Source organism: Tursiops truncatus, chromosome 17, assembly GCF_011762595.2.
Source record: "Tursiops truncatus isolate mTurTru1 chromosome 17, mTurTru1.mat.Y, whole genome shotgun sequence".
Taxonomy (NCBI): Eukaryota; Metazoa; Chordata; class Mammalia; order Artiodactyla; family Delphinidae; genus Tursiops; species Tursiops truncatus.
In genome coordinates, this window is record NC_047050.1 from 27,959,734 (window position 1) to 27,973,880 (window position 14,147).

The 14,147-nt window shown below is 33.2% G+C and overlaps 1 protein-coding gene across 6 annotated transcripts in view; it reads left to right on the forward strand.

The window, feature by feature from the left end:
• Nucleotides 1-14,147, forward strand: part of LRRCC1 (leucine rich repeat and coiled-coil centrosomal protein 1) — a 34,717-nt gene that overhangs the window by 18,492 nt on the left and 2,078 nt on the right. For 5 of the 6 annotated variants that reach the window (XM_019926300.3, XM_019926307.3, XM_019926303.3 and 2 more), the window contains 9 exons: nt 3,124-3,328; nt 3,843-3,982; nt 5,410-5,611; nt 6,152-6,337; nt 7,090-7,264; nt 8,127-8,290; nt 10,917-11,125; nt 11,218-11,355; nt 13,868-14,003. In XM_019926300.3, the coding sequence (XP_019781859.1) occupies nt 3,124-3,328; nt 3,843-3,982; nt 5,410-5,611; nt 6,152-6,337; nt 7,090-7,264; nt 8,127-8,290; nt 10,917-11,125; nt 11,218-11,355; nt 13,868-14,003 (1,555 nt within the window). The remainder of the gene's footprint in view (nt 1-3,123; nt 3,329-3,842; nt 3,983-5,409; nt 5,612-6,151; nt 6,338-7,089; nt 7,265-8,126; nt 8,291-10,916; nt 11,126-11,217; nt 11,356-13,867; nt 14,004-14,147) is intronic. The other variant, XM_019926302.3, reaches the window with a different exon arrangement.

The following is a 14,147-nucleotide window of genomic DNA, read 5'->3' on the forward strand; positions in this document are numbered from 1 at the left end:
CCCTGGCCTTAGCCCACATGGCCACAGTGACCGCTGCATGGAGTGGGCATATGAACCAAATTGGACTAACCAAAGCCTTTCCCAGAGCTCAGTTCTAAGTTGAGCTAGAGAAAGGTAACCTTTTCTGTTTGGTTGTCACTGCTGTCAGAGATGTTTATAGCCTTTCCCATCTCCCTGGCATGTTACAAAGAAGCCTGCCATTGGAAAAACTGAAACCAGCCTGTAGGGAATCAGAGAGAGGGACCTGATGGTATTCATATCCTTGGTTTCAGCTGTGCCTCGGAATAGTGCCACCCCAGCCCCTGAATTGGTTATGTGGGTCAATAAATTCTCCTTTCTTACTGAAACTAGTTAAAGAGTTTTTAGTCAAAAGGCTCTAAGTAACACAGAGGTAGTATAGTACTAGGATATAATACTTAGTGTCTGGGGAAGATACAGGGAAGTCAGAGTTGACTTCAGGTATCTGTTCAGGTATTGCTTCTCTCCTGTAGCTTTCTTTATAAATGCATCAGTGTCCCCTCTGCTAGATATTAAGCTCCTTGAAGACCAGGCTGTATCTTATTCATCTTGCTTGCTTTTAAGCTGATATCTAGCACAATGCCTGAAAAAATGTGTTTTGTAGTTTTGCTGTTGAATAGTAAAGTTCACATAAGATAAAGTTTCATTAATTTATTTTTTTTCTCAATCTCAATATTTTATTTTTCAGCTTTGTTGAGGTATAACTGACAAATAGAAATTGTATATATTTAAGATGTTTTGTTATACATTGTGAAGTCATTACCACAGTCAAGCCAATTAATATATCCTTCACCTCATACAGTTGTTTTTTTGTGTGTTGAGAATACTTAATATCTACTTGCTTAGAAAATTTCAAGTATACAATGCATTACTTTTAACTTTAGTCACCATGTTGTACATTAGGTCTCTGGAACTTACTCATAACTGAAAGCTTGTACCCTGTGGCCAACATTCCCCCCACTCCTGACCCTTGGTCGCCACTATTCTACTCTCTGTTTCTATGAGTTCAACTTTTTTTTTTAATATTTATTTATTTATTTTGGCTGTGCCAAGTCTTACTTGTGGCACGCGGGATCTTTAGTTGCATCATGCGGACTCTTAGTTGCAGCATGCATGCAGTATCTAGTTCCCCAACCAGGGATCGAACCTGGGCCTTCTGCATTGGGAGTGTGGAGTTTTACCCACTAGACCACCGGGGAAGTCCCATGAGTTCAACTTTTTTTAGATCCCACATATAAGTGATATCACCAGTTTTTTCACTTAGCATAATCTCCTCCACGTTCATCCGTTTTGTCACAAATGGCCAGATTTCATTCTTTATTAGGCTGACTAATATGGCATTTATTTATTTATAACCTTTTCATCCATTCATCCATTAATAGACATTTAGGTTGATTCCATATCTCGATACTGCAAATAATGCTGCAATGTAGATGGGAATGCAGGTTTCTCTTTGAGATACTGGTTTCACTTCCTTTGGATATATACCCAGAATTGGGATTGGTGGATCCCACTTTTATGGTAGTTCTGTTTTTTAATTTTTTGAAGAACCTCCATGCTATTTTCCATAATGGCTGCACCAGTTTAAATTCTCACCAACAGTGTATAAGGCCTCCCTTTTCTCCATATCCTCACTAAGACTTGTTATCTTCTGACTTTTGGATAATAGCCATCCTAACAGGTGTGAGGTAATACCTCACTGTGGTTTTGATTTGCATTTTCTTGATGAATAGTGGCATTGAACATGTTTTTTATACTTTTTGGCCATTTGCGTATTTTTGGACAAATGTCTGTTCAGGGGTTTTGCCTATTTTAAAATTGGTTTATTTGTGGTTTCTCTGCTTTTGAGTTGTATGAATTCTTTACATATTTTGGATATTATCCCATTATCATATATATGGTTTGCAAATATTTTTTCCCATTTGTCATGTTGCCTTTTTAGTTTCTTGATTGTTTCCTTTGCTGTGCAGAAACTTTTTATTTTGATGTAGTCCTACTTGTTTATTTTTGCTTTTCTTGTTCATGCTTTTGGTGTCCCCATGGAAAAATCATTTCCGAGATCAATATCATGGAGTTTCCTTCTATGTTTTCTTCTAGGAGTTTTATGGTTTCAGGTCTTATGTCTATGTTCTTAACCCAGTTCGTGTTGATTTTTGTGTATGGTGTAAGATAAGACCCAATTTCATTTTTTTTCATGTAGATATCCAGTTTTCCCCATACCATTTATTGAAGAGACTGTCCTTTCTCCACTATATATTCTTAGGGTCTTTGTTGAAAATTAGTTGACCATATATGTGTGGGTTTATTTCTAGGTTTTCTATTCTGTTCCATTGGTCAATGTGTCTGGTTTTGTGCCAGTGCCATACTGTTTTAGTTACTACAGCTTTGTGTTTTTTTTTTAATTTTTATTGGAGTATAGTTGCTTTACAATGTTGTGTTAGTTTCTGCTGTGCAGCAAAGTGAATCAGTTATACATATACATATATCCACTCTTCTTTAGGTTTCCTGCCCATTTAGGTCACCACAGAGCACCGAGTAGAGTTCCCTGTGCTAAACAGTAGGTTCTCATTAGTTATCTATTTTATACATAGTAGTATATATATGTAAATCCCAGTCTCCCAATTTGTCTCACCCCACCCCCCTTGGTAACCATAAGTTTGTTCTCTACATCTGTGACTATTTCTGCTTTGCCAATAAGTTCATCTGTACCATTTTTCTAGATTCCACATATAAGCAATATTATACGATATTTGTTTTTCTCTTTCTGACTTAAGTTCACTCTGTATGACAATCTCTGGGTCTGTCCATGTTTCTGTAAATGGCACTATTTCATTCCTTTTTATGGCTGAGTAATATTCCACTGTATATATGTACTACATCTTCTTAGATAAAGTTTCATTGATTTATGTAAAATGTTTTCCCTCTTGGCCCAATGCTAGTTTCAGGGATGGGCGAAAGGCGTACTGTTTTTCAACGTTTTTTATCTAAGGAGAATTTGGAACATACTTCAAATCTTCCTCTCTACTGTAACTTTTAATGTTTAGTACAGTTTTTATCTTTCTATATGTGTAATATACTTAAAGCAACGTTTGATTTATGCTTTAGGCTAAAGGAAATTATTTTTAAAGAGAGAAATTCCAAACTACAACTCGAAATTATGGTTCACAGGCTTCAAAATGAAATTAAAAAACTAACTGTTGAATTAATTAAAGCAAGAGATCAACAAGAGGATCACGTTAGACACTTAAGAACCCTGGAAAAAGCATTAGAAAAAAAGGAGAGACAAAAAAGGCAACAGCAAGCAGCACAGGTATTTCTCTATTTTACTCTCAGTCCCATGAATTAACACATTCATAGCTTCTGTCCTGAAACAAATTATGTCATTATATAGTAAACATAAAGGATGTTAAGCTGAATGCAAAAATTAGTTTAAATGTGCCAGTAATTTAACCTATGGAATCATTTCTTCAATTAGGGCTGCCAACATTCACAAAGCAGAGTTGGTGGAAATGCTGCAGGTTGTTAGCCTTGTGTTTAAGAGCCAGTTTTTAAATGTCTCCTTGGGGTACTTGGAGACTTTTAATTTTCATGCCTTCTGAACGGAAATTTTCAATAAAGTCTGTGGTGAAATAAGAGTTAATGCTAATGTGTTTGATGCTTCTAAGACTACACTTTATGAGACCATAGCATTTAATAAATTTTGAAAATCAACTTAGTCCCTAGGTCCTATTATTTAGAAGGCACTTGTCTTTAGGCAACTGACATTAAAATAGAAGCAGAGGAGATTATTATCTAAATACTGTAATGGTGTGTATTTTACTCAGATGCGACTTATCCAAGAGGTGGAACTCAAAGCCATAGCTGCTGATAGAGAAATAAACTTACTTAGAACTTCTCTTCATCAAGAAAAGGAACACGTGCAACAACTTCATGAACTTCTTGCATTGAAAGAACAAGAACACAGGTAAATGAAATATGTATATTTTAGGAAAATATGGACATTTAAAAATAGGAAAAAGTTATTTGGTTTTACCCCCTGCCCCTGCCAAGACTAGACAGTGATTGAGCAGTGGTGAAGTCTGGCACAGTTAGCTCATGGAGAATGACAGTTAGCTCTAGTATGCTTTAGAATCAATCTTAGAGTTAGAACTAGTAGCTTAAAAACAAATCAGTAACTTTATTGAGGTTGAGGTATGGGCTTATAGCAATGAAGCTCATTTTCCATTTCTCTAAGCCCAACTAAAAATTGATCATTGTAATATAGAGAAAGCTGTTTTAATTGACTTCCAAGTAACTACTTGTTAAATTATCAATATTCTTTATCCCTTTGAAGCAGGGTTCAACAAACTTTCTCTGTGAAGGTCCAGATAGAAAATATCAATATTTTAGGCTTTTCAGGTATCTATCTCTGAATAGATACCACAAAGCTATCTCTTTGTACCACAAAAGTAACCATACACAGCACATAAATGAATGGGCATGGTTGTGTTTCAGTAAAAGTTTACTTCCCCACAAGAAGGACAGCAGGCCAGATTTGGTCTATGGGCTGTAGTTTGCCAACACCTGCTTTTTAAAGTCCACAGTAATTTAAGCACATTCAGCTAGTTATCTGCTTACTACCAGTTGAATTGTATGATTGCCATGAGTTAATTGTGTTTGTTCTCAGGCCTGTTTTGGTTTTGTCCTTGTATAAATCAAATTTTAATATATAAATTAAATTTTGATGCTCTGGGGAAAATTGTCATCATATATGTGGTCAAGACAACTATAAAAGATTGGGGGGCAAATAATCACAAAAATCTAAAAATTGGCACTTAATTTTCTTTTCAGATATCTTTTAACTTGTTCTAGTTTAAAGAAACCAAAACCAGAAGTAATGGGTTTTGTTTTATGAGTTTGATTTATTCAAGAAAAATAATGGAGAACTCTGAAGAATGAATTCACATTGAAATTAAAAAACTGGCCCTATATTAAAAGATTGGTGAAATTTCACACATAACTGTTGTTTTCAATTAACCAGCCACCAGGACCAGTCAGACTGTATTTATTTTATGTCAAAGACTCAACCAAAGTAGAAGATGCAGTGAGACAGAACCTGACTTCTGTGAATGCACCCAAAGAATTTTAGAAACCATAAAATGATTCTGAACTATCTCAGTGAAGTTTAAGATTTGGCATACTCCTCTTATCCCTGTCACCACCGAATACGCAATCAAAACTCATATTCTTTCTGTATCTACCATCCTATCCCTAGTTTTCTGTGTGTGAAAGTGAGGAGCTGATCTTTAGCAATAGGGAATATAGAACATTTAATAACTATTTAAAAGACCTTTAAAGTTTTTCTTTCTAGATAAACAGCATCCTGTGATTTTTATTTGTTTTTCATCCCAGGAAAGACCTTGAAACAAGGGAGTTTTTTAGTGAAGCTGAGTTCCAGGAAGCCTTAGCTAAAGAAGTTGCTAAAGAAGAGAGAAAACATGAACAAGTTATAAAAGAATACCAAGACAAAATTGATGCATTAAACCAACAGTATATGGATTTAGAAAATGAATTCCGTATTGCTTTAACTGTTGAAGCCAGAAGATTTAAAGATGTAAGAATGGCGTCTAGCTTTTTATTGAAAACAGAATCAACAAGATATGGTTTGATAAGACTACGTTTTAGAATTCTAGCTCTATTTGCATGTTGGCTATATGATCTTAACCAAATTACTTAAATTCTTAGAGCCTTATTTTTTCACATAAATAATAGCTAATCTTCAGTGCTATTGCCAAAGCTAAGTGAGGTTATAAATGGTCAAGTAAAGAGAGCACGAATAGGAATTAGGAAACCTGAATTCTCTATTACTATAGAGCAGGGATTGGCAAACTAAAGTCTCCAGGCTCTATTAATAAAGTTTTATTAGAACAGAGTCATGCCCACTTGTTTACATAGTATCTGTGGCTGCTTTTATGTTATAATAGCAGGGTTGAGGACTTACAACACAAACACGTATCGCCTGGCTAGCCTGCAAAGCCAATTATCTGTCAGTTTTATTCTGATTCTAAAAATGAAAGAAGTAAGCTGTTTCCAGAAACAGGTATTTTCCAAATATTTGCAGAACTGCTATTTATAATGCAATTTTGAAATATAGGTTAAAGATGGTTTTGAAAATGTTGCAACTGAATTAGCAAAGAGCAAGAATGCTCTTGTTTGGGCTCAACGAAAAGAAAATGAATCTTCCTCTTTAATTAAAGATCTAACCAGTATGGTGAAGGAACAAAAAACAAAACTGGCAGAAGTTTCTAAATTGAAACAGGAAACAGCAACAAATTTACAGGTAAGACATTGTAACATTATATTTCCTTTTTAATTTTTTATGTCATTTTCTCAAGAATATTGTGATGATTTGAGGAAGTACACAATTATGAACTAGATAACACTACTTATATATTCTTAACGTGTGTGAAAAGTAATATAATTAGGAGATAAACCATGATTGCACAGATTGTATTGCTTACACTAAAATAGTATTTAAGTAAAATACGTGAATTAATTTTAAGAAGCATACTAAGTAAATGTACCAGTTTTACAGTGATACAGGTGGTTGAAGTTTGGGAAATACATGAATTGTTGATATATTAATTTTGTGGTAGTGGTTGTTTTTACATATACCTAACTATAATAATTTTTTAATTACTTTATTTCTATAGTCTCAATTTTAAATATTAGTGGTATTTTGCCCAAAAGGACTCACTTTCTATAAGTAACCTTTAGACTATTGATATAAATATTGAATATTTGGTGAGAAATTTTGAGTATTACATGTGTAGTTGCTCTTTTAAGATATTAAATAAAATTCAGAGCATTTAAAGGAGTAGGCTCTTAAAATTTGACTTTTTATTTCATGACCTACATTTATCTTTAGTTAATAAAATTTAAACATTTTTTGATGTAAAATTTAGGAACATTTACTTTGTATTTGCTTAAATAGCATTTTTTCTCATTATAAAATGCAAAAAGAAAATAAAGAAACACTTAAATATAATAATTACTTTGCATTTTTTTCCAATGTGTTTTGGTGGTATACAGAATCAAATCAACACACTTGAAATTTTAAGTGAAGATGACAAGCAGAAGAGTATTCAAATAGAACTTCTCAAGCATGAAAAAATGCAGCTTATTTCCGAACTAGCAGCCAAGGAATCGCTAATTTATGGTTTAAGGACAGAAAGAAAAGTATGGGGACATGAGTTGGCACAACAGGGTAAAATTCTCAATTTTCAAAGGGAAAAAATAGCCCATTCTGCTAATCCAACAAATCTGGGTATTAGAAAAGGAAGGGCTTAACTCTGCCTAGACATACCAAGAAAGAAGGTGACACTGTATATGAAAGGAGAAGTAGTCATTTGCCAGTCAAACAGGAATGAAATTATACTTAGGAATTGGGAAGTAGTTTATTACACCTGTTATGAAGTTATAGCTCTGATTTTTTTGCTGTTGGTTTTCTTCCCCACTATAATTTGATTACGTTTCTGAACAGGTATACATTTCTTTCTTATCTAGTGATTTTAAATTATTTGTACATATGCAGCATTCATTTTTTTTTAGCTAAAAATGTTGCTAACATTTATGTTGTTATATGTGGAGAAATGTGAAATCGTTTATGAATGAAAACCACTTTAGGTTCAGATAAACTTACCTTCAGTCTCATTCCCTTTCCAGTCACCATAAGGCAAGAGATATACACCATTTTAAGGCATTCTTAGAGACTTCACAAATTATGAATAGTAGGTGTTGGCCTAAATGGAACATTGTTCATTTGTCCATTCCATATAGAAATCTATAATATGATTTTGTTTGGACAGCATAACATGACCCATTAAATATTTCATGTCTGAGTTACTTGTTCATGATTTGTGGTTTTAGGTTCTCAAATAGCCACAGTTGTTTAGAAGGCCTTTTTGTTCTTTTCCCCTTTACTCTTCATATTGTACTATTATATATTTTGTTTCTTTATTCAGCTTTTCTTTTAATTTACTATATTATACATTGTAAAATTAGATGTTCATAAAATATAAATTCTCCAAGGTCTTTTTAAGTTTTTACTGATGATGTTTGTTCCTTAGAATCTTCTCTAGCCCAAAATCATGGGAGACTAGAGGCTCAAATTGAAAGTTTGTGTAAGGAGAATGAATCTCTGCGAAAGGCAAGTGAACGTGATAATGACACATTAAGAATTAAGTGCAAAATCGTAGAAGACCAAACTGAAACCATTGGAAAATTAAAAGAAGTAAGTTTGACGTTTTATTATAGGAAAAGAACATGTGGAAAGTTTGAAAAATCTGTGGATCATAGTATAATAATAAATATTTGTCTCAGTGCATCCCAGCTGTTACGGAATTTAAGACATATTATCATGTTTTTTCTTTTATGTTTGCCTCTTCGCTTTTAAAAGTTATATATGACATTTATTTATTAACTTATTAACTTGAAATTACTTTTACCTCAAAATTTTACGGAAAATGTTATTATGGCCCTTTGAAATAATTGGAAGTAGTGTCCATAAAGGGTTAGGAACCACAAAAACAAATATTTTATTTAAACTTTTCATTGTTTAGTATCTTCCAATATTGCTAATTCACATTTCGAAATTATGACAGAACCTGCTATCCTATATTTTAAAGTATCTGAATAGAAAGAATGTAAAAGATTCTTGCTTGTTCCCAAGGGAAACCGTTTTTACCCTTTTCTTCAATATGGCCTATCTTAAGAGAGAATACTAACAGGATCACTTGTTTCAAAGTATCTTACATGAAAATTTCCAGAGAAATATTCTGAAAGTTAACTTGAACAGTGAATCAAATTTGAACTCCAAAATTTTCTTCTAGAGATTATCTTTAAGGTATAAAAATAGCTGAGAAAGGGTTTTTAAGAAACTTGTGAGATTATCACCCATAAAGTTAGGAACTCATTCTTTACAGTAATTATAACTACCTAAGATTTGATTTTTTTTTCCCTTAGTCATTTTTAGGAAACTCCTTGAGAACTTAACTTCGTCAAGTACAGAAAATAAAGAAACATATTTATCACCATGTTGCTATATCCATAGCTAGATTTAGGCTGTGAATGATTTAACTGTATAACCCTAAACAATTATACTTGTTTTCTGGTTTTGCATGAAACCAGAATTTCAATTATATCTGTCATACATGCCAAGCTACACTGAAAATTATTTAAATTTTTTAGCAGTGAGCATTTTTTCTTGTTTTAAAAATCTATACTTGGTATATAATACTTGTGGTTGACATAACTGCTTCCACGGTAAGACTACTGCTTATTAATCTCTGAGCGGAGTTTTGGAGGGAAATGACTAGAAATGAATAAATAGTGGAGCCAAAAAACAGATGACTTTTAGTCTTAGATTTTTGGTTAAAAAAAAAGTTTTCAGATTTTCAACTCATCATTTTTCTTTTCACAACTTAGTACATTTACTTTAAAGAACACTGTATCAGTCTCAAAGATATGAGCATTAATGGTACATTCCATCTAATCACAGAACATACAGAGATAGCTAGGCATAATTTCTTTTAGCAGTAAATTCATCATAGCTAATAACTTGAAGGGATAATGACCTAATCTGCAAAATTTGGAGTTCAATGTTTTCAGTTAAGTAGATCCTGTAGTTAGCTTCTGACTATGGAAATTAGAAACAAATCTTTTGAGATTTGGTTTCCTCCTGTGTATTATTTTGGTACTTTTAAGTATGGATCACAAAATTCTCTGATGCTACAATGTTATTCTTTTTATTAATGGGGTTTTTCATAAGAATCTTCTATAGCTTTTGTGGATTCCTAATATAATGTGTCAAGACTGCTCTCCTCTAAGTACTTACTTAAGTATTACTCTTAAGTACGAGAGTTGTGAGGAGAAAATAAACAATTCATGCCTTTTATGCAAATGTTATCAAGACTAGAAGACTACCTGATATCTTTGCTTAGAATTTTTAGATATATAACACACTGAGGAATTGAACCACATTTTTTAAAATAGTGATGAATTCATGCCTAAATTAGCCTTGTTCAGTATTTGTTTGTTTGCCTCCATCTTCTTCCCAAAAGGGAAAAAAAGACAAGGTGGGGCAGGGGAAACAGGGTAAAAACAAAAACTGCCAATTTCATCTTTTCTCACTTTCAGAGACTGATATCAGTAGTTGGTGTTATAGCAGGGCTGTTCCTGCCTCCAGGCATACCCCCTTAAAGCAAACATGTTCATTGAAGTAAATAACCCATATAAGGCCTAATACCTGCAAACACTTAACAGTGCCTAAGGCGGTCTTGAGCTTTCATTATCCTCTGATTTGTAATATGCAAATAGAGGATAAAGTATGACTCACAGTATAGAAGATATAATAAAGGAAGTTTGGGGGGATGTAGAGCCTATTTTCATGTGACATTGTAATAGTGATGAAATCATACTTTATTTTAAAGTATTTGCTCATCCTAATGCAGAAGATGCTTGTTAGCATAGTAGAAATAGCATTTTAATTTGTATCATACATGAACAGTGAACATAAGTCTTTGCTGTATTCCATGTTAATTGAAATTTTCATTGCACAGTTTTCTTTTCCTTCTACTCCCTCTGTGTGGTTGGTAGTTACTAACTTAATGAAATAAAAAGTGTAAATAGTGCATCTTTCTTAGTGGCAGTTAAAACATAGTAGTAGTGCTATTCCTTATTGATTGTGATTTTTAAAATGTTTTGTAAATCTTTTCTAAAACATTCTTTGTTCAATTTATTTTTTAATCTATAGTTTTTATAACTTTAAACCATATTGAATTAATTAGGAAATGAGACATTCAAGATTAATAAAAATAATTATTTTTTTAAATAATGATTTTTTTTCTGTAAAAATGAAGTGTTTACAGGAAAGAGAGGAACAAATCAAAATATTACACGAAAGGATCACTGAAATACAAAAATGTACCCAAGAACAGCTTGATGAAAAATCTTCACAACTGGATGAAATAATTGAGAAACTAGAAAGACACAATGAAAGAAAAGAAAAACTAAAACAGCAGTTGAAAGTAAAGGAATTAGAACTTGAAGAAATTAGAAAAGCTTACAGGTATTTTACGAATTTCCTGTTGAGAAATTACGTGTGGCTTAATAATTTCATATAACCAATTTTATTTTTTAAATTATTTCTTCTCATATTAGTACACTTAATCAGAAGTGGCATGATAAAGGAGAGCTTCTGTGTCATCTTGAAATGCAAGTAAAAGAAGTGAAAGAAAACTTTGAAAACAAAGAAAGGAAACTTAAAGCAGAAAGAGACAAAAGTATTGAACTGCAAAAGTAAGGATTAAGTCCTAAAGTATGTGGGATATCTTTAAACATAAAACTGAATTGGGATGGGTGGGTTGTGTAGGACAGCGGGGGGATGGGGGTGAGGAGGGTAAAAACATGCTGGACATAGGTATTTGCCAAGTACTTTATTTCCATTCCATCTATAAAATGATTATAATAGTTCCTACTTTAATGTTTGATGTGAGGTTTAAACTTTATATATATGTGTATTTATGTATATATATATGGTTTGTATGGGTTATTTAGCATTTAAATAGTGCCTGACACATAGTAATTTCTGTATAAATATTTCATTTTTATTACTGTAATTATTATTTTCAAACTCTGTTTGAATGAAAGCAGCAAGTGATATTTTTGGCTGTTGTATGTGGAGTTTAGAGGAGGAAATCACTGACTACCAGGGACAGTGAGCTCCTGAAGAAGCTAAAACAGATTTAGGTAGCAGTTGGCCTGCACCAGCTGAGGATAAGAGTTGATTTTAAAGAAGGGGAAGGAAATGTATACATATATGCCATTGTTTTATGGATTTTATAAAATACTCTAGAGGAAATGAGGGTTTTACCTTGTAAGCTGTATAACTAGACTTGTTAAAATAATTTACAAAGTTGACTGCCTTAAAAATTAGGTAGCATGGTTTAGTGACCAGTGCTCATGTCAAGATACAGAATGGCATAGATAACATGGCATATAGGTAGCCCAAAAATCTCATATAGACAGAGAGAGGTTCCCATTATATCAAGTCTAATAGAACCTGGAAATTTGATTTCTCATATTTTAATTCTTTGAAAAGGTGTTATTTTACTCCCCAGAAAGTTTTGATTGATAATACAGTCATTTGTTTATTTGCTAATGGACCCTGTTCCACTTTGCTTTACAACCAAGCACTAATACAGAGACCTTGACTTGGAACCTATTGCAGTTTTCTTTCCTGCTGGTCACAGCTTTGCAGTTTGGAGTCCTTTTGATCCTAAAAGAAACAATCATTTCATATAACTAGCAGTTCCTAAACTTAATAAAAATCATAAAGCCTGACAGTTTTTAGAATCTCTTATATTGCATTGTTTATCATGTCTTTAAGAGCAAAACAATAAAGGCCTGATTTTATACATTAATGCTTTTATGACTAAGATTGATAATATGATTTTTAATTTAATGGAATTTTAATAAAATAAGTAAATTATTGTTCATAAGAATAGATTTTATTTGCATAGTTTCTTATAATGTATAAATTGATTTTTTTCTTATATCTTATTTTGAACCCAGCAATAATTTTGTGAGGTTGGCTGAACAGGCAGGACTATTGTGTTTTATAGTTGACAAACTTTAAACACAGAGTTTGTGACTCGCCCTTAGTCACATAGCTACCAACTGTTGCAACTGGGAATAAAAAAAAAAGACTTTTGATTCATGGTCCTGATGCTGAAAACTCATCCCCTGTACACTGGTGCCGAATCAAGTCTCAGAGACAGAGTTCGGGTGAAATAGAGAAGAATGGCTTTATTGCTTTGCTGGGCAAAGGGGGACACAACAGGCTTGTGCCTCAAAAAACTGTGTCCCAGCCTGAGAAGTGAGGAGTTTTATAGCAATGGTTCAAGGGCGGAGCGGCTAATAAGGATCAGGGTGTGTGCAGTGCCTGCACTCCTTTAATCTGGCCTCAGGTGGTCTCCTGATGAGCTTCTCTGGTTCCTTTAATCTGGTGTCAGGTGGTCTTCTCCCTAGTCTCTGCATCCCCTCCCTTCCCTCATTAGCAACTGTTTGAATCTGCCCTTTGGAACTCAGGGAAGGTCATGGAGGCTGGAGTCTATTCCCTACAAACAAGAAATGGGGACACAGAAAAGCTTCCATGCCCAGGAGCCCCACAGGGTCTTGCTTGGTTTCAGTCCCAATGTTCAATCCACTATTACAATGGGCTGTGCCAAAACCAGGAAGTTTGTTCGTTATGGACTTAACGTTTTTAATAAAATTATTCATACTTAATATAAAGGAATGGGTATTTGGCCTATAAGAAACTTTTAGCACTAAAATTTTGTGAATACTGTTTATAATTTATTAACATAGGGTTTTACCCATTAAGCATTAACATAGGGAAGTCAGACATATATGCTTACAAACTTGAACCTTCCTCAAATTATTATCAACCTTCCTCAAATTATTATCACACTGCTAATACATGGAGGAAAAAAAGATTGATAGTAGCATCTAAGAAGGTGCTTATAAACCATATTCTTAGACTCAAAATAAATGAGAACCAATGTACTCTAACTTTCAGAGGGTAATAGTGTAACAAACTTCCATTGATGTTACCTAACTCTATTCTGTTACTAAGATTCTGTTGGATGGTGAACTACTTATATCTTTAGTTACCCAAGATAGCCCTTTTCTGTTTAATGGAGTTATGCTTCCATTAAAATATGAATGTAAGAGCTTCCATCTAAAAAGACCAAAAACAGCCTAATTTTTATATGTACCAGTAGATATGTGGGTTTGTTTTGTTTTTAAGGGATGCAATAGAAATGCTTCATAGTATGGATGATGCATTTAAAAAACAAGTTGATGCAATTGTTGAAGCTCATCAAGCTGAAATAATACAGCTGGCAAGTGAAAAGCAGAAATGTATCGATTCTGCAAATTTAAAGGTACTGTAAGTAAAATTCACTTTGATAATCAGTATTAAATTGTTATAGCTAAGTAAATTGGATCTTTGACAATGATAAAAGAGAAAAGGAAGCATGATTTAATAACCAAATAGATGTGAAGAAAATTGCCAGTACAATCATGAA